We start from the raw sequence: 22,100 nt of genomic DNA on the forward strand, positions 1-22,100 counted from the left end.
GATCTAAAATGATAACAATTCAAACTGGGAAAGTAATTGTGATTTTCAAATAACCTGATGTGGTACAGAATTAATTGTATTACATTTTTTCATGTTTTGTTTAAGGCTGACAAAATGTTTAATGTTGATATTTTGTTTAATGCTGATATTTTGTTTAATGCTGATATTTTGTTAAAGGCTGATATTTTGTTTATAGTGATACTCGTATTATAAAGCAATACAAACACATGTAAAACAAACATAAAATTACTTACTGCTTACTAAATAATGCATTTGTGGAGAATATTAATAACTGATAACAAGATTGTAACTGCGTATTTTATAGCTGAAAACACACAAATAGTGAATGACTGGTGGGTTCTAAAAGACTCCCAGTGATCAAGGATCGTCTCATAATGTAGAAATACCAAGTTTTCTGCACCTTTCTTTCATTAAACATGGTATCCTTCATAAAAAAGATTGTTTTCGATATTTATTCATCCTTTTCGGTAAATTAAAACAATTGTGTTAATTGTGGTACTCCTAATGCAGGAGTAAGAGTGCATCTTAAATGCTGATATTTTGTTTCAGACTGATATTTTATTGAAAGCCATACCTTGCATTTTGTTAGTATTTAATTTGTTTCCTATTTGAACCGTTAGACGTCAGTGTATTAAATTAATGTGCATGTATGTATTGTCTAGTGTTCCAACAGGCATTTTTACAGGTATGCAGTTATTGTCATGTTTTTCCTTACTTTAAAAGAAATAAAGACAAAGGAGAAATGCATATTTGTTTTATCTTTTTTGTTTTCAAATGTTTTAAAAATCATCGTGCTAATAATCTTTGTGACCTTTTCTTAATGCGTCGGCCTTATTATGGAAAGAAATGAAAATACAGTATGTGTAGTTGATGGAAGCCCTTGTTGCTTGCCATGCTTTATGAATGTTGGTGTTAGTTATTCCACAACAGCAGAATTACTGACCTAAATGAAATGATGAGGTACAGTTATGTTCGGCTGTGTCCAATTTAAGATGCTGAATGATCCTATGTTGCTAGACTTGTTTCTTATCTGATAATATATTACTACTATTCGTTTGTTTGCATTATTGATTAAATGGATAGATGGATTGAAATCATTTTGGTACATATGATAAAGCCCATAAAATACGAGTCAAATTTGTCTTTGATTAGGAATTATGGCCCTCTTTTCAAGAAAATCTCCTGCAAGGTCTGATGATTAAAATATTTTTTACAATTGTGAAACACCATAAAATACAGTTCTGTTTGACTGTGGGTTCAAACAACTACCTTTTGACGGAGTTATTGCCGCTTTTCTACTTAAAATTTGTGAAAATTTGATATCTGGACAATAGCTCATAAGAAGATTGTCTGACTTTTAACAATTTTTGGTACACAGTCATGATTTATATCAATATTAAATACAGGACAAATATTCACTTAGATTACAAAATACAAACCAAATATTTTTGACAGCGTCATGGTCCCTTTTTACCAAGGACTTTCCAAAAATGCTGCGTCCAAACAGTCATGAAAGGTTTGACAAAATAAAAAAGGGATCACATATTTAACACCTTGAAATATAAATGAAGTTCAACTTCGGGTTTAGTTATGGCCATTTTTCCACATAGATTTTGCCCAAAATACAGTGTCTAAACATTAATCCATTTCAACATGTGTATATTGCTCCCTTTTGTATATTGTTCCCTCTGGACAGTTGTGTATTGCCTCATCCTCAAAATGCTGTTGTTGACAACTGATTCATAGGGTTTTCAATCAATCTTTAATCAAGCTCTTCTTTATTCTGAGTACATGTATCTTTATAATCACTCATTTTAATCAGAATCATTTTCATGTCCTGACAACTATCTGGAGAAAGGAAAATATTCTCCCATCTCCAAACGCCAACTGTATGGGATATTCACAAATGTCACAACTCGCGTTGGTTCCAGTGATTGCTATAAAATAGTGTGCCATATAAAACAGAACAAAGGGAGGTAATTCAAAACTAATGTGATGTTAAAATTCATTAATGCAAAATCCAATATGGCCACCAGTCAGCCATCTTGAAGCTGTCAAGCACCACATTTGCTCATGTCTATTATTTCTGTGAAGTATCAAGAGGCAGCATAAACAAGAAATAGCTTGCTCTACAAAATTATGACAAAATCCTATATGACCACTAGTCAGTCATCTCTTGAATGTGACTGGAGAACGTTTTATGAAAAATCCTAGAATAGGCTAAAATCCTAGAATTAGCAATTTTAAAAAAGAACTTAATTCTGAAAATTATCATCTGCTGTGAGGAAGGAACTCTCAGTATCACTGTTACATGTATTGGCCATATAATGAACAATTTGACTGGACTTCTCACAGATTTAGTATAGTGCAGTCTCTTTTTGCCTCTTACAATATTGCAATCATTTGCGGTACATCAAAGTTTTACTGATGACAACAACACTGATGAAAATGACATCATTGATATGACCTCAGGAATTTTTTCTTTGAAATCAGACAAGACACAAGATATAGTTATATATCAGTTTATTCTTTGTGCTCATAATGTAGTATTCAAATATCCAAATATCTTCACATTTTTATCTATGATAATGATTAAAATAAAAAACAAAACAATACATGTCATAGTTTCATGACAACGTCCCCTGAAGTCCGATATCAGTAAAATTTCATATTACTGAAGACTGTTTCAATTTTGCGAGAGTTTTATTTTTGCTAATATTTTAATTCAATTATTTAACAACTTTGATTTTGTTTTGAAAAACCTATTGTTTTGATGGAAACACCACTTCATTAAAACACTAGACCCTGCCAAAATGATCCAAAAATAAAAAGGATCTTGCAAATTTAATATAGGAAAGGATCATGTCAATTTTACACGCAAAAGGATCTCGCAAATTTAAGTCAATCTTCAGGGATTGGAATTAACCTACAACAAATATATATCTATGACCACCTCAGGGGACATAACAACAAGATTATTACAGAACACTCAGACACAATAAGACACATCAGGCTATTACTTGCTTTTATATCCTCATGAGATTAAAAAAGAAAATAATCTTGGAGAGCTCTTCACAAAATTCTATTTATAACATGGAAGAAAATGCCGTTTTAAGTTTCACCAATAAAAACAAAAAATAATTTCATATAGAAGAGTAAATAAAATTTATACAAGTGATTTGGCATCACGCTTACTTTATAAGTGCAAACTGACAAAGCATTAATTTTGCATGATTTAATTTTTTTATCAATGAAATGAATCAATTATTTTGCAAAGTTAAAACTGGAACATTTCTGCACGTATAACATTCAAATAGCAACTGCTTCTCATATTTTCTAAAACAGAAATTTCTGAATATAATTATTATAATAAATATAAAGCATGAAACGCACACATATTAGACCACAACAAAACTTACTGAATTCACAGTGCAAGGTTTGACATCTTTAAGAATTGTTTCCTAATGAGTTTCAATGGTTCTGAATGTATCAATGTATTTCAATAATAACTCTCTGGTTAATGTATAGCAGGCTCTGAGACAGTTCAACAAATGTCACATAAAAATCAACAAAGCGCATTATCAAAAATAGTGTTAAATACCATATATGTATCAATATTTTTAGTCCGCTGCAAACTGAATATGTTAATCTTAGTTTGTTAATAATAATAATGGTTATATGTGACCTAGTCATACAGTAGGGATATCTATGACCTCAGCATGTGCACTGTTAACAAGTAGCTACCAAAGTGATGATATCAGAGACATTTTCAGCCTTTATAAAAAGGTTTGAGTGAGGTACAGCATTGTCCAAGTTGCAGCATCATGAAAAGTACCCATGAAAAAACTACTCCACCCAACCCCGGCCAGCTATGAGGGCATGTATGGTGCATATTACATTACCGTATGTTGCTATCATCATTTAACTGATTGGAAATGCCTTTAAATCAAGTTTTGAAAAATAACATATTAAGAATTGAGTTCAACTCACTTGTAAATAGTGCCATTCATATCAAACATAAAAACCCACATTGTATGTCAACAAATGACATCCAGCAGGCAATAATTGTGTATAAAACTGGTTAATTCTTTGGTTTGGTCAAAAATGGCCAAAACCTTCATTGATTGGTCAATATTTATCCAAGTTAATTAGATTAACCAATCAAATCATTTAAATGTGCAAACCAGCCAAAGTATAATATGCCGATGATTATCATGGTTTCATATAACTGACTGCTGTTGTGTAAATAGAATTAAAATGTCTTTGAATTGATATAAACGAGTGGACACCAACAAACAACATGTTAATATCACATGGGAAGTAGATTATAAGGAAGCAAAAAATATTGAGATATTTATACAGGTATCACTATGTTTCTAGAACATTTTAGTCATAAGTAATTCTTGAATTCCTCTGATGATTAATATAAAAGTATGATGACAATATTTTTTATTTTCACTGGAAAACTAGGTTTCTAATTTTGTATGAAACAGTTCACCAGAATATGAACATTCACCAAAGTCATTCAATAGTTTGTAGATAATGTTAGAAGTAAATACGGTACAATAAATAACCAAGCAATATGTAAACACACGTGTCTTTGTAAATGTTTCAACATGATTAAAAAACAGTTTTTTTATACTAAGCCGAGAAAATCTTACTTTAAGACTAACTCTACTCTCAAAAAGTAAAATGTTCAAAATATTTTTCAATAATTTAAAATAATGAGAAGGCTGCAGCAGCAATATGAAACAACTGAACAACAACCAAATTAATTCATTTGTTTGGTTAAAAGCTAGCCAAATTGTTAAGCGATTGGTCAATATTTACGGTATTCAATAATTTATCCAATTACTGTTAGCCAATCAAATTGTTTGTATGTGCAAACTTGCCAAAATATAACCAGTGGATAACATATCAAGTTGTATACCATTGGCTGGGCTTTCTCATTAATTCTATGAATGTAAATCCATTTATTTATTTCTGTACACAAGTACATGGTAAAAAGCTTGTATACCAATGACAATTTTGATTACAGTTACAGTAAATATACAACAATGTGAAAAGTAAACAATGGTAATTTTGAGGAATAATACTTCATGTGAATAATATGTATGCATGCATTTTCAACTCATATTTTCAAAGTATAACAGCAAAAACAACTGACATAATGGAAAATTATGCATTTATGATATGTTGATATGTTGAATGCCATGTCATCATTTTTTCTGCACCTAACAGTGAATCTGTCAATATACAAAACATTCCCACAAATGACTAAAGCTATGATATTAAGATATAAACTATTTAAGTATTAAAACAGATTTCAGCTATCAAAATATGAAAATGAAAAGTCGTTATTGCAACTTCCTAATGCGGCAATGATATATACATGTACGTCCAACACTAACACGAGTCACTGCAACTGACTAATGCTCCCCAATTACATGCATGTTAAGTACAAATTGTGGCTCTTTATTATAGCATTCTAGATATAACTGAGGAACATAAAGTCAACAATACATTCACCTGATTGAAAGCATATTTATAAAGACAATATAACATTTTATGCGATGAAAATGTGTTAAAAATTAATGTTTACAAAAAAACATTTTTTTAAGGACTCTAAGGTGTAGAATTATGTAGGGTTTTGTTTATAAAAGCTATGAAGATATTTATAACCTCGTTCGAGGGCTTCAAATTAAGTTGCAACTCGTTAAAATGCCTCAGACGGGATGCCTTTCTGTTCAATTATCACAGTTTCATATTTTTAAATGCCTGAAAGAGTACTGATTATAAACAAATTATGTGACCCACTCTACGTATCATATTTACAACTAAAATATGGGAAATGTATTGTTGTGAATGTAAAAAGCAACTGTTTAAAACATATAAACAATTAATATATTTCATTAACTAACTCTAATGTATCACCACGTCTTGTACAGCCAATACAAATAATCTATTTTAAGGTGCAAAAGTATTCAAATATAAATATGTTTTTTTACAGAAATGTACAATTGGAATGTATATATTTTGAAATAAACAGAAACAAAAAAATAACCATGAGCAACAGATTTGAAAATGATTTTCACAGCCCCATAAGCAAGGAATTTTGTCATGTAAAATGTCTGCACTTGATCGGCCAAATATTATCATAAGCATACATGTACCTTTATATTACTACAAAATGATTTATTCAATGAACACAAAAATTGCTATACATAAATTCTCAAACATAATTATTATAATGTTATAATAAATAGAAGTATTCATTTTCATAAAAAAAATCCTGATAAAAAACGGTTAGTCCTAACAAGCCTAAAAATTGTATAAATTTGTGCACTAGATCCCAAAATAATCTATATATTACATGCGGAAGCTGTACAAAACATATTTTTCTGTGTTCAGTAGAATGCCATAGCTTCATTTATTTCCAGTACTCATCGCCTGCAAATTGGAAATCATACGTAAAACACAACAGTAGCAGTGTATATGTTTACACAAATAATTAATATCACGAACACTAGACCTTGTGCAAATAATTAGAACAACAAATCGTAAGGAAAGGACCTCAAAGATAAAGTTTTTAGTAATTTCTTAGGAACTATATTAAACTCTCTATGCTAACAAAATAATAAGAGAAATAAATGATAAGCAGTGATTGTAAAGACCGTTATCTACAAAGCAGCTTACAAATTTTAAACAACTGGTTTCAAATTGCAGAATCAAACAATTTTTTCTGGAATATAAGTCAGCCTCGTTCTGGTTATGGATTACAACTTATGCTTACGCTTTTAGAGAGGCTTATTCTGTTGACGAACAGATTTCAAAATTGAGTTGTTTTTTTCATTTCAAAGACACATACTTTTATACATTGTCACGTGTAACTTAAATTGGCAGAAATTAGCCAAACAGACTTTAAAAATCTACAGTATTACTATCGCGGATCAAGGGTTTGCCCTTTAATGTAAGCTTAACAGCATAACATTTGGCATAACAGCGTAACATGGAGCATTTTATAATTCGATTAATTTCAAAATGTAATGAGACAAATATCTCACAAAAGTATTTGAAAATTAAAGCCAGGAATCTCTTTTTAAAGCCTTTAGAATAAGTTATAACTATAGCAACTTATCTCCTAGGCTCAAATAGACTGTTAGGAGATTTTTGAAGAAGTAATAACTGATGCCGTACCGAACGTTTTTACATAATTATCAATTTAAATTATGATTTTACTTACTCATGATCATTGCTATTGTTTGGGAATCTATAAAGGCTTGCCTAGAATATTGTGGGGTTCAATCTCCTTTTAAAGTTTCAGATCCATCCAGCTGTTTTTTAAATTGCGGGTCATAATGCTCACCTGTCTTCATCTAGACAAATGTAACTTCATACATTTTTGCCTTTACCCTTCAATTTAAAAATTATGCTTTAAGCTAATATATCTAAGCAAATTAAAATCATGCTTTACTTTAATTGATTTACTGTTGAGTTTATCACAATGCATGTCTTCAGAAACAAAAATTGTCAAACTGTTAACAAAAATAGACTAACGACTTTGAACAGCTTTCAACCAAACTACAATCTAACCTTCGTTAATGTTAAATTAAGACAATCTCCAAATAAAAACTAGGTCACAATATCACACAACAGTCATTTTTGAATTTATCGTCGTCACCAACAGCAGGTGATGAGGTCGGCGCACTAAACCTCCGTAAAGCTCCACTGTCTGATATGAAAGTTGGGGGCTGACGCTGACCCCCAGACGTATTGTTATTATTGTTCGAGCGCGGACTCTGACCATTTTGGACTTTGTCCTTGCTCGGTGGTGAGTGCTGGGGTCCTGAACTGTATCTCTTTGTGTCCCCCGATAAACTGCTGATGAACAGGTTAGCAACCATTCCCTCTGTTCCTGTGCCGAACTTGTACTGTTCTGATCGTTGCTTCTTCAGATCTGCTAATGTTCCTGTTGAATTGCTCGTTGGAAACCGCCCATTCTCGTTACCATCTGCAACCGTCTCCAACGTCTGTTCCATTCTTTGTCTCTGGGATTCCCGCTTTTTCTGAAACGACCCTGACCTACTGACCCCAGTACCTTGACCCTGTAACTGTCTGACCTGGGGATTAGAGGCCAATTTAGGTGACTGGCTTCCTCTGTTTCCAGTTTGTGACCTCTCAGTTTGTTTCTCAGCAGTGTGTTTTTGTGAAGTCGTGTCATGCGATCTATGATCAGTTTTTTTCTCAGCAGCAGTATGTTTCTGTGCAGTCGTGTCATGCGATCGATGCTCAGTTGGTTTCTCAGCAGTAGACTGCTTCTTTGCAGTTGTGTCATGTGATCGATGCTCAGTTTGTTTCTCAGTAGCAGAATGTCGCTGTGTATTAGCGTCATGTGGCTGCTGACGCTCTTGCTGAGGTGAACGAGAATTTGCCTTATTACCCGAATCAGTCTGCACCATGTGAATGTGAATAGGCTCTGGCTTGCTGTGGTCAGATAATCGTTTTTCAGACTCCACAGACTTGGGCTTCTGTGATTCTGGCCTTGTATGAGCCTGAGAAGTTTTATCCCCGTTTTGTTGTCTTGTCTGTGACAACCTCTCATGTTCAGAGTCTCTAGGTTTTGAACCAGGCTTTCCTGTGTTACTCTGAGCAGATGGACCAGGCTTGTTTTGTTTAACAGAGTCAACGCGGTCTGTCCTTGTTTGCTTTTCCGATGTCTCTTTCTGGTGCTTCTCAGGCTCATCATCGATGATGCTGATACGTACATCATCAATGTTCGTGGCTGGAACATTCTCATCATCATCCTGTGCAAAATAAACAATGCCAACACTGAACATACAGGGGCGTTACATTTCAGTTATTTTTGATTCTTTGAAAACTTAGCAAAAGTTATGTTAAAATCCAACAAGCGATTGCTACTGAGCTTACTTAAGCTTCATCAACTGATTGATACTTAATAGTTTAAATTAAACATAGTATATCTGAAGTCAAAAATGAAGTCAAAAATGAATAAGACTGCAGACTGCCCTTCGTTAAATTTTGTGGTCCAGTAATTTATATGACAGGCAGCATTCAAGAATTGTCATGGTATTTCTTATGTAAGTGAAATATGAGCAGATGCTGAGGCTTTTAACTTGTTGACAACTTACGATGTGGTTGAGTGACTCCTGATCGACGCTGATCATGCCAAAATGTTTTGCTTCTTCCTGTGCCTCCTTTTTGAAGAGTGGCTTCTTTTCGGTCCGCATGCTTGTCCGACGTATGGATGCACTGAAATTGTAACATAGGCATGAGAATTTCGGAAATATTATTGTTATCACGCATGAATTCTCAGCATTTTGATTAATATTAGTGTTAAAGGCTATGATATCCCGTGAGGGTAGCATCATTCTCATCTTGAGTTATAAGCGCCAGCATAAATCATTCTCTTTTGTGTTGAAACTAATCAATGAATTGCATTACTTTTTAGTTTAAATTAGTCATAAATGTAATGTAGGCTTTGTGATACTATTTCACATCCAAAATGATTTTTTTTTACATTTATTTATATGAATTCTAAGCTGTTTTTTTATCAACATAAACATGTGTTATGTGCATATTAAAAAGAATAAACTTTCCGTGACTCTAACCATGTTCTACAAATATAAAATAGTATTTTCTAGATTTACTTATAAATAAAATTTCTAATTAATCAAATGAAGAATTAGAAACTTATTCATTATCAGAAAAATGTTTAAACAACAAAAGTGTACATGTTTAACAAAAAGTATTACAAACATTTAACTTGAAATGTATAAATTTTCAAGTCTTAACGAAGACGTTATTATGTACTTGTACTATGGTGTCTGCATATCCCTGAAAACCCCATATCTCTCCACCAAAGACCTTTCCACCATATTTATATACTGCCTATAGAAAATACTAGCCAAAAAACATGAAAATGAACTAGTGTTTGCATGCTTTGAATAATAATGATCATATAATATTAAACATTAAAATAATATATCATCTATCATATAATCAATCAAAGAAATAAACACTACAAAAACATATTATCAATTGTTACATTATTATACTGCACAAAAACACTTTAATACAGTTTTAATAAAAGAACAAATAACAATTTAATTATGTCGTAAGTTATTCAAAAGCTCAACTTTATTGTATCATATTATAAAAATAGGCCCTTTCACAAACATATATGTATAAATTACCACAAAATAAGATAATTCAATTATCACTTAAATTACCTTGTGTTATTCACTTAAAGAATGCAATTAATACATTAAACAGAAACCAGAAATAATACCCTTTACACAGTGTTAAATTGAAATACAAGATAACAATCAAAATTATAACATTTTTTTTTTATTATAAAGGTATGAAAAAGTTCTGGCCCCTTTGTAACGACATTGAGAACATAAATGATTAAATATCAGAAAAGAACACGAATAATATGTATGTGTTAGAACTAGGCCTGTGATGAAAAGCAAATATATCCAATCATAACATGAACCAAACAACATGGACAAAAATAAACCAAACAACATGGACAAAATGAACAAAACAAATATTCAGATATTTTGAAATGGTTGAATATAAACAAGCACAGAGTCTTATGATCATTTTGCTGATGAATGCCAACACGAGCTGGAACATTTACACAGAAAAACAACTTAATGGACCAATAGAACAAAATACACTCTTAGGTCCTCTCTTAAATAATCTTTGCTCTGCAGTGACACAGCCCTGGTTTTTTTCAGAGGATTGAAAGGTCTGCATTTTATTTTTGCCTGCGTTATTATTTAACACTATAGGTTAAAAGAACAGCTGCAATATAACAAATTAGTGTTTGCACTTGTGTCACTTTCATCAGGACTATTGGACAGATTCTGATTAAAAAGTTTAGAAAGCTTCAGACAAAAACGACCGCCTAAGTTCCATGACTTGTTTTATGATGTCTGTTATAATCTGTTTACAGTCATGCCTGCTGGCTAGCATAGAGACATTTCGTGCCAAACACTAAGAGGTTCATTATTTATTATTGGTCTTTTAAAATATTAAGTCGGCTAGCTGCCTGCCAACTTAATGTTTAGTAGACCAAAACACAACAATAACAATTACTTAAAACTTGTTTTTCCTTACTCTGGAGTCATAGAAGGATTTGAGAATTTTCTTTCAGTCAGTCTTGCCACTGTAAACTAAGCATTTTTAGGATGGCCTTTATAATAACTTATAAGGAAATAATAAAAGTGTGATCATATTTTTTTTCAAAATGAGTATACAGAGTTACAGATAATTGTCCAATGTAGTTGAGTATTACTCCACGCTTTTGAAATAAATTTGGTATCTCACATTATTAATGAGTATTTCAAGTATAATATTCCTATTACCCCATCATTGATTTTATTTGAGTATCAGCGATTAACAATCTATTTTTATCTGAGGTTAAATAAGTATAGCAAATCAAATTTTCTAAATTATACAAATTGAGTTCCAAATTATCTCTTTAATTCTCTACGCGTCCAATTTATTTTATTTGCCTATTTTAATGTGTTTTGTAACTTGATTTTGAAAACAATTGCATTTTCTATGATTCAAATTGTGTATTCAGGCAAATACTAATTATGCCCTACTAAGAGTCCAGCTCAGTATATGGGGGAAGAAATACACACCTTATCTGTTACTCTGTGATACACATTGCGAAAAATGCTGAGTATACAGTACAAAAGGTAACTGTTTTCTGTACAAAAAAATTTCTTATGATTTGGCTTCATCACAAATATGCAGTCTGTCAATGATGCTATTACCATATATTTAACCGATAAGATTATACAGAAATAAAAGTTATTACAAGAAGAAACAAAAATGTTTACAAGATCATAACATAAGTCGTAATATCATTTAAAAAACCTCGACATTTTCTGAAACATTAATAGGACAACAGCTGCTCTCTAGCCAAACTACAGTGAACACTCTGGGCTCCACATATTTGCACTTTTAGTTTGTTTCCTCTTGAACAGAGACAAGCAGAGAGGTCTTGTAGTTATTTTTGACGAATGGTGGGTATAACCTCATAGTCAGTTTAGAGACCCCCCCACCCCCCGGGGTATATCTCGAACCTCTTTGAAGAGAAACACACACCTTTACCAATATATCAACAAATTACCATTTTAATTTGTATCGTTGACTTAAATGAACTGTCAGCAAGTATCTTTAAAAAAGAATATGAGTTTTAAATTGCAAATTTTGTGGAGCCCTTAGTGTTGTTATACTTATTCTTGTTATAATTTAATTTTATTCATTTTTCTGAAATTCTGATTTTCGTCAATGTATGAACATACCCATCAGAACGTATTTGAACAAGCGGACTCATAAACCTGTAATATATAGACACCGATTCTAACAGCTGATAACAGCTGACATTTTAATATGCATTTCAAGGTACTTCCTTCTATTTTTGATACACCTGTCTGTGCAAAAAAACAATCCATATCTATACAACTGTACAATTATCTGAAGTTAAAAGCCCTCCATCCTGATTTCAGGGGAAATCCTGCACTTAAGAACCCTGGACATGGAGTATAACCACCTCTCTATGTTCATCCCTATAACAATGGGCATTTGGATGTTTTACTCCTAGCATCCCATTAATGGTTGACACAGGAACACAAATGTTTTAGGCATGACCTAGCAATGAAAAGCAATTAACCCTTGACAATAGGCGTAGGCCCCAATTTCTAGAAAGTTTGTAACAAGTAGCTTACGTCCTCAACCACAACATCTTACTTATATAATCTTGTTTTTACTGAATAAAATTAATTTAAAGTCTAAAAATTCTTAAGAATGTAAAAATGACATGAAATATACGAAAAAACAGAAATTGTGAGCTTAGTTTTATCCTGTCATAGGAGGTGTTTGGAGAAGTTTTATCCTGTCATAGGAGGTGTTTGGAGAAGTTGGGGCCAGGTGAAGCATAAAAAATAGTCCTATATAAATGGGGCCGTCCCTTTTACATTTCATCCCAGCATTATTGGACATGTTCCGTTCGCTCAAAAATATCTTTCATAGACAGTGTTCAACTATTATAAGCCATATATATATAAATGCTTCAATTCTACAAATAACAAACAGCATGCTTGTATAAAAGTTCACAACAATACAAATGCTTTAATCATACAGCTAACATACAACATGCCTAAAACTTCACGATGCATTATAAGTGAAATGAGAAGAAGCCATACAACATCCAAAGCAAAACAATGAACAATGTAGTATTAATGACAGTCAAGCAAAACAGCCCTTGAAAAACAATTTAGATACAAAATCTAGATTTCCGTATAAAAACTTCAAAATCCAATCAAATTGTGCAAATTTGAGAATGCATTATACTGTTAAGTTTTCACTGGCAAATTTTGCAATCAGTTTAAAATTCAGTTCATACAAACAGCTTCATTACTTTCATTACATTTTATTTCACTTTAAATGAAAGCCAATTTCAGAAAATTAATGAAAGATGATATCAAGGGCAAGCTTGTTTAACTGAAAGATGACAGTTTTTGTGGCATATCACGGGAATTTTGGCCCATTCAATTAGAAAGCCTCGTTTTGGAAGAAAGTTTCTGTTCATTGAATGTGTTGCATCTCAGAAGCTACCATCACTTTTCTAGTAAAGGTCACCACAACCTTGGCTTTGTCCCCAAAATCATTAGGGTCATCTTGTGACCATAACCCTTATGCAAATCAAGTTGAAGACTCTACTGACTGTGTTGCCTCTCAGAAGCGACCATCACTTTTATAGTCACCATGACCTTGGCTTTGACCTACTGACCCCCAAATCAAAAAGGTCGTCTGCTGATCACGACCAACGTACATACTAAGTTTAAAGACTCTAATGCGAATCATTTAAAAGTTATTGATCGGAAACAAAATGGAAGACGAAAATGAGGCTGCCTAATGAAGAAATCTCCCTGTGTCTGCCTGTCATAGCAGGCGACACAACAATCAATTTATGCCAATAAGTAATTTCCTCCAAAAAATTTGAGCCAATAATCCCTGGATATGACACTGTATTTCACTGGCACATGGCTACAATGATCAAAATGGAGCACAATCTACCTGGGACCAGTGAGACTTAGTCTATTTGATGACCCTGTTGATCTGTAAAAAGTAACAAAAGGTCGCAAACATTAAAGGCACTGATTTCTGTATTCTACCATTTGTTGTTTCTCAACAATAATATGTTGTAGCTACACCGCTGTTTGACATGATAAAGCCATAACTCTATATAATGAAAGACAGAGCTACAACTGTCTTGCGATGAGCCCTCAATGGCCGTTGTTGTCCGCCATGTCTGGTCCCCAGGAATGTGATCAGGAAGAGTTTTAGATCAATGAATTTTATTCATTCGATAATCTGAGATCTGTTTTTCCCTAATATGGCACTCAGGGCATAAGTGGACAGTAAAATCAGGACCATGGACATTAACTGGTCTGTTCCAGAGTCCTGAGAACCATGCATAATAATTTGCCCATTTTTCGACTGCAGACATATTTTATCAATATGATATGACAATGTGACAGAAAATGATTTACAATGAATGTACAAAAATAATATATAACTACTAGTCTTATAATTAAATCTATGTATTATTTTTGAACCATATATTTTCAACGGGATATTTTTTGAACAGAATAAAACTGCACAAAAAAGTTTACTACTTTTCCCTCTATATTTAAATCACACAATATTTGCCAATCTAAATCTCTCTAAAAAACAAGAGAAATGCATAAAAAAAGGGCTACCACAAAATTACCGGTTTTTACAGTAAATTTGTTTTTACGGTAAGTAACGGAAATAAAAACTCGACATTAATAGGCTGCAAATGAAGAAGGACATGTAATAATACCATCTAACATTTGACTATTCTGAATACAAAGTTCATGCGTTAATAAGAAATTAATTGTTTCGGGATGTCCAACCTCACCCTGGAGATGGTGATGACCTTATAATTATTCTCCCCTCAAAGTAATGATCACGCAAAAACCAATCATTAAGTTTAAGGAAGATAATAACAGTCAATTACTCAGTCTTTTTCTTTGCCTCTAGCATATTGTTAGATGTGCACAGGCGTAAATAGTGATTAGGAATTAAAGATGCTGCCAGGATTGTAGTAGATGGAGCAGCCCACGACCATCCTGATCTGTTCTATTCATTACTTAAGATGCATAACTCAAGAAATAAAGCATCTAGAGTTATGGCACTTGAATGGACACTGATATTGTGAACATAAGCACCAAGTTTCATATAACTATCTTGAATGGCATTCATGCTACAGCCAATGTTGAAGTGTCTGCATATCCAAGACAATGGCTATAACACTTTAGTCATGACAATACCTCAACCATTCTATTAAAATCCAAGCTTTCCCTACATATAATTTTTGATACCCTAAAGGAACATTTCTTTTGTCTAAATGTTTTCTCACATATGCATGTATTACATTTGCTATGGGTAACAATCAACTAAAAGGCTAGTAAATCCAATCCCAAGCTATTAAACACACAACTGTTTTAGTTTTCATCCTCATCATGCTAATGGATGTCAGTTCAATGATCCACAAGTAGATATTAATTGGTTTAAGTCTGGGTTACATTTTTTTGGCAAATAAACCTTTCTTTTTTTTAAAATTTATGTGTGGTTTTGTTTTTACTATTGTCCTACATTTAAAACAATCAGGATAGATGGTATGATATATTTCATTTTCAGTGAATCATTTCGGATAATTATTGTGCTGTGTACATTATGTAAAAAAATAGAATAATTTACAAATAAATATCAAAGTGAAACATTTTTTAAAGAAAGATATAATACATTGTTTTCAGAATATATTTATATATAAATCTAAAGTTTAAATACTAATTTAATTGATTAAAATGCATCAAAAGAGAAGTTGAAATTATAGGATATTTCAAATGATACAGAGATAAACTAAATCTAATATATATTTTATAGACTTGGTTTAAAATGTCTGTCACAGCCACGGTTTTTCAGCATAAGAAGAAAATAAATATATTATTTCATTTATTTTTATTTTTTGCAGCGGTAGGATTTTTTGTTTGGTATCCATCTATAACATGCAAATTGTAAAAATCTAAAGCTATGACATACAAAATAAACCAACATTACTACCGATAAATGTAATTAGTGCATTCCAGAATCATAACATTGTTGTTGTTGGCAGCCAAACATTCAAACTTTCCACTTTCCCTCGCAAAAACTGACTTTAACATCTCTAATATGAGTTCCAAAATTTAAAAATACGTTACTATTCCCAAATTGGATTTACAAAACTGTTCCATGGTTTTTACAGTGGAATTATTTAACTGTTTCCAAAATGAAACTTTCAAATTGGTTCATAGTCCCTAAAGTGGAATATTGAAATTGTAGCAATTAAAAACTGTAACAAAATTAAGAACAAAATTTCAAAAATTACGTGTGGAAATTGAATGTTTGGCGAGAATTGGTTAAAAACTGTCTGCACATTAGCTGTTAATACTTGCCATGTTCAACCCCAAAATCATTATAATTCAGATTATCATCCATCGAAAAAACTGATTCATGACCATTCTAAAGAGAGCAATATTTTAACACTGATGTCCATTCCACATAGAGTATTTAATAATCTGTTTTAAGGAAAAAAAGTAATACTTACTGCACCTACAACCCGAATTTTGCAGTTATTGAGATTATACATAGTGAGCATGAAGCTCGAGCTGTTATAATTTCAATCACAAGGGTTAGGTGTATAAAGTGTTTGTACCATATTGTCCAGCAATAAGAAGTGTGACTACATTGAATTATACTAAATGAATCAATGGCAGCAACAGTACATGGCATAAACATTTTCATGTATACTTAATTAGTTTTTTTAGATAAGCTCAAAATTAGCAAAAATATGCCCCCCTCCCCCTTTTTTGTGGGGCATAATTATTTTGTCATAATGATAATCAGAGCAATTAATATATAAATAATAACAGGGCAATGCTAACATAGTTACTAATCATGAATCAGTTTTACGAGGACACATTTTTTTTTAAATCACCTGTGCTGATGGGATCTGGGTTGTTCGTTAAGGGAGCCATTTGAACTATACAATGACCCATTGCTTGAATAATGACTGAAATTCAAATTCCAAGCAAAATAGTGTTACCAGATTTACCATTTGTGGGTCATCTTAGGGCAAGGGCATTTAAAAAAAAATATCCCTCATACTTCTAACTTTAAGAGGCCCTGGTGCTTCAGAATTTATTTAGTATCAATTCAAATGTCATAAACCATTATAGCATATAACCTCTCAAGAAAGCATAATTTTTTTTCTGAGAGCCATAAATCTTTCATTGTTTAAAATCAATTGTCCACATGGGTCTGTTAGATAATAACTTACTTGTTCGAACATGGTAAGCCTACGGTTAATAGTCAACGGTTTAATCCGCAGCTTTACATACAGTGAAACTACATTTCATGCTTATACTGTTCAAGCTATATATTAGTGAAATTTGTTAAAACTTTTTTATGCTTTAATACATCTCTTTAACAGCCGCAAAACCCCCAAACTAAGGCTTGAAAGCAATCTTGAAACACAACTGACATTCCATAAATATGTAAATAAATATTAATCCAGCATTTGAGTATTATATCAGCAATTTGCCTTTGGCAAATACGTCAAGCACTAATTAACAAGCAAAATATTACAATTAAGATATGATCAAGTTATGGATAATACTTCAATAGAAGCTCTTATAATGAGATCAAACAAATCTGAGCAAATATTTTCCCTTTCCTTCCAGCATACAGAAATCAAAATTAGAACATAAATTCTCAATAAGCAATACAGACCACATCTAAAAAGATACATTTTAGATTTCTGATCAAAACATCAATAATTTACAAACATTAAAGATAATAGCATTTATAATTACATGGAAATAAACCATGTTATATGTTTACAATAATTAAAAAAATATTTCTAAACTTTATTATAAACAGAACTTGATTCCTTGGTTTCAGGATCATTCAATTATTTAGCTGAGAGTTTGATTTAAAATATGAAACAAAAATTCTAATTTTGTTGTCTATGAACTCATTACATTACATTACCATTTATACATTGTCAATAGAATTGCTAATGAAAGTGTGAATTCAATGCTATAAAAAATACTTTATAATTTTTTAAACATAAGATTTTCCCCATGTTATTTCATCTACCATATGATCGACCATATTATCATTAATATCAATCTATGTCTGAAGCTAACGTTTAATACGACTACAAACTAAGAGATATTTACCCGCGTGTTGATATCGTCCTCCGATTTCTGATGTGATCTTTCGATCGACTGGCTCGATGGCTTTCCAACTCATCCTTTAAGTCAAGAATCTTCTGTTTCACATCTGGGTCTTCGGCAAGATCTGGGAAAGTTTGGTCAACGTATAATACAATCATGTGTTACAGGTTCATTCAAGTTCTTAGTCATAAAGTGTCATAATTTTATTTTGCAATATATTTATATTTTTCATTTTACAAATGGATCCTCAGCAAGATATATAGAAACATCATCTTTAGGTCGGCAATTTACAAACAGTACAACATTACCTATTACAGATATTTCAAAAGACACTGAATAACAGCATGCTAACATGCTCTGGTTTAACCTTGGTACCTGGTCTATTTATAACCTATAACAACCTTGAATACACCGGGCAAATTGAAAGCAGAAACCATGTACTAATGAATAATTAATAAGATGTAATTCCGGTCATTTGATTGGACTTTGAAACAAACCTCAGGCAATACAGAAATAGCCGAGAAGTTACGGCTGAATATGAATATTCATGCATTAAAAAGTTTAACTAGCCTAATTTCCCACAGTATATTCTGTTGAGTAACGGAAATAGTAAAGCCCGGGTTCTGACAGCAAAACTACAAATTAGTCTCTGATTGATGAGTTGTTCAAATATCATAGAAACTTTAACAGAGTTAATTGTGATAAGACAAAACCATTTTTCACTAATAAAACATGTTACCGAACGGCGTTTCCCCAGTTCGTGTTTTTGCGTCTATTTCACAACCACTTTTGACCAGGAGTTCTATCACCTCAGGCTGAAATTGGAAAACAAACTTATAGCTCTAACAACAAAAACATACATATTACACTTTCTTACTTTTGTCTTCAACAGTTTGTATGCATTATATAGATCTATAACAACATCCAGAGGAACTAAAGAAAATACAAATACTCATTTGTTGTTGTGTTTTGTCAATCAAATAAGGGACATAACTCAATAAGTTTTAAAGCTTGATTTAAAGGTCTTGGTGCACATGTAAATATCAGCATTGTAATCATGCTTTTTTTGTTACTTTCTTGAATGTTTATTTTAGAGATCTTGATATTTGACAAGGACATCACCAAGACAATGACAATATCCTGACTCTTTCTATCTCAATGGGGTAAGAGTGGTCTAGGTGTCAGCCTTTCACGCCAGAGGTCATTGGTTCGATCCCCACCAGGGATACTTTCTCATGGCCTCTCAAAAAGGACACAGTACTGGTTTCTGCCCAGGAAACAGTCTTATGATTCTATACACAGTCAGCTTTCTTCACAATCAAGCTTAAATATATTAGTATAATCTAACCAACTCTTTCACATATATCCAACACTTTGACATATATAACAGATTTGAACACATAACAATCACATATAAATTTACCTGAAGCCAACATGCAGCCGCGTGTATTGGCAGCCATCCATCTTCATCACGAGCTTCGAGGGACACGTGCTGATTGAGCAGAAATTCTACGACTTCGAGGTAACCATTTGCTGCTGCTATATGTAACTGGAATATAATTCAAAATATAAAAAATGTTTTGGAACAAAAGCCATTTATACATGCTACGTCATCAGCCGATATGAGTCCTATGAAAGGTAACATTGCATTTTCATTATTGACAAAGTTTCTTTGGTTCATGAACAAGAAATTGAAGCCATTTTGAAAACGGCATTGAAAAATTATCTTTCATTCATTTGTACATCCTGATTTTTTCCCCAACTCTATCACTTTCTCTCCTCTGGTATTTTTATCAATACGGTGAATTACGCCACAAAACTCATTTGGTTGACAACGTCACATACCAGAAAGATATTGTTATTGTTGTGAATATTTTGAATGATTTTTAGGTATGGCCAAAGTTAATGTAGTAAAACTACATTATATAAAGGTCAAAATACAAAAGCTTAATTTTCTATTCCGTAAGTAAAACGGAAAATACTGTTTGCATTTACAAATAAAACAATCAGTTTCAATACAACATTATTCATTCTTCAATTGATTTAAATCCATTTGTACATACTTTATACTCTTGGAAGTAAAAATTCATCAAGGAAATGAAAGACATTTCATTCCCATTAAAAAAGCTGATAAGCAATTATAACTCCGGAAAATGAACAACTTCAGCATTTTTCCCTACAGATAATCTCCTTGACAAAATTGTTCATTCAATCGTCAAAGACTCCTAGTTAGCTAGAGAAGCTTCGTGCAGACAAGACTTTGTGACAGTTCTTAATCCGCTTTATTACATATTCATAACTTTCGCAAAATATTCACCTCATTTGCCCACAGAGTGTCCGGTACAGAACCTGTACTTCAAACACCTACCCAAGAACAATTTCTGGTCTTATGTGATCTGACAAGATTGTGGCGTATTAAAATTATATTAATAAAACTTCCTTTCTACAAATGAGGCTAATTGTGAACAAGAATTAAACACCGCAATGCACCAAAACCAGGTTTTCAATGATTGACAGAAGGACTTAAGCCTTCATTGTTAAATTCAGTTTCAAATGTTTTATTATTAAAAGTGACCTTGACCTTGACCCTTGGGGCCCAAAATGCAATCCCATGAAAAGTCTCAATAAACTCTTCCTACATTATACATACCAAGTTTAGTCAAGATATGTCAACCCTAACAAAATTCAATTAGATTCAACCATTTTTCTATTTTAAGAAACAGTGACCTTGACCCTAGGGGCCCCAAATGCAATCCAATGAAAGGTATCCTTAATCCCTGCTGATTTACAAAGTTTTGTCAAGTTATGACAGCCCTAGCTCAAGTTATTCAGTTTCATAGATGAGTTTGATGCCTCCAACCTGGCCACCCGCCCGGCCAGCCGCCGCCCCCCCCCCCCCAAACAATGACGAACAGCATTTTAAAAACCAGAACCTTAATGGCAAGTGTGCAGATTGGCTAAATATGGTCACCTGGTACAATTCTTGTATAGAAATCAAAAGGCAGAAAACAGTTTCATTCAACAAATATACAAATAATTTATGGAATAAGGATTTGTCTCTCAATTTTGTATCAAGAATTTATCAGCTTGATGCAGAAAAAATAATCTGTTTCCTCGGCAAAACGTAATTTTATACCAGACAGCAAATACAAGATGATTTAGGCATAACAGAAAAAGGAATAAATCAGCAAATAAACCTCCGAACTGTTATGTCAAAACAAGGAATATTAAAAACAAGAAACTAATGACACGCTATATCTGTTCCATCTCATTCTGTCATAGAAAAATCTCCCAGGGGGTCCAAATTGTCGGAGATGAAAATGAATCTTAAGTAATGTTTGTGCTGGCTTAACTTCCTAACGGTTTTGACCAAGAAAATATTACTAAATCCATTACCACAGAATCATTATATGTGAAGCCAGTCTGTGAAATGTTGTTAATAGCCCTCTTTCAAATTTAAATGTTGATGCATATTTTGACACAAACAATTTTGAAGTACTTTTCTTCACAAACTGCTATTTAAAACATGAATGATTATTTTAAAGTATGTTGCTTTTCAACTGTAACAATAAGAGTAAAATCAAGAATTGTCAGTTCAACTTACCAGAGTGACCTGTATTTTATCCCTAAACTCACCAGATTGGCCCAGTTTTTATCCCTAAACTCATCATAGTGGCCAAGTATCTATCGCTTAACTCGCCAGTGTGGCCTAGTATCGATCCCTAAACTCAC

General features: G+C 32.5%; 1 protein-coding gene across 5 annotated transcripts in view; it reads right to left on the bottom strand.

Annotated features, from left to right (window-relative positions):
- Positions 1-2,527: 2,527 nt before the first annotated feature.
- The window catches only part of LOC128242628 (protein phosphatase 1 regulatory subunit 16A-like), a 65,777-nt gene continuing 46,204 nt past the window's right edge, over positions 2,528-22,100 (bottom strand). For 2 of the 5 annotated variants that reach the window (XM_052959854.1, XM_052959855.1), the window contains exons 7-13: positions 19,792-19,917; positions 19,108-19,183; positions 18,372-18,492; positions 17,126-17,200; positions 14,140-14,181; positions 9,171-9,291; positions 2,528-8,825 (exon numbers count right to left, since the gene is read on the bottom strand). In XM_052959854.1, the coding sequence (XP_052815814.1) occupies positions 7,659-8,825; positions 9,171-9,291; positions 14,140-14,181; positions 17,126-17,200; positions 18,372-18,492; positions 19,108-19,183; positions 19,792-19,917 (1,728 nt within the window). In that variant the 3' untranslated portion in view covers positions 2,528-7,658. The remainder of the gene's footprint in view (positions 8,826-9,170; positions 9,292-14,139; positions 14,182-17,125; positions 17,201-18,371; positions 18,493-19,107; positions 19,184-19,791; positions 19,918-22,100) is intronic. The other 3 variants (XM_052959856.1, XM_052959857.1, XM_052959858.1) reach the window with 3 other exon arrangements.

Source organism: Mya arenaria, chromosome 8 (assembly GCF_026914265.1).
Source record: "Mya arenaria isolate MELC-2E11 chromosome 8, ASM2691426v1".
In the NCBI taxonomy this organism is placed as follows: Eukaryota; Metazoa; Mollusca; class Bivalvia; order Myida; family Myidae; genus Mya; species Mya arenaria.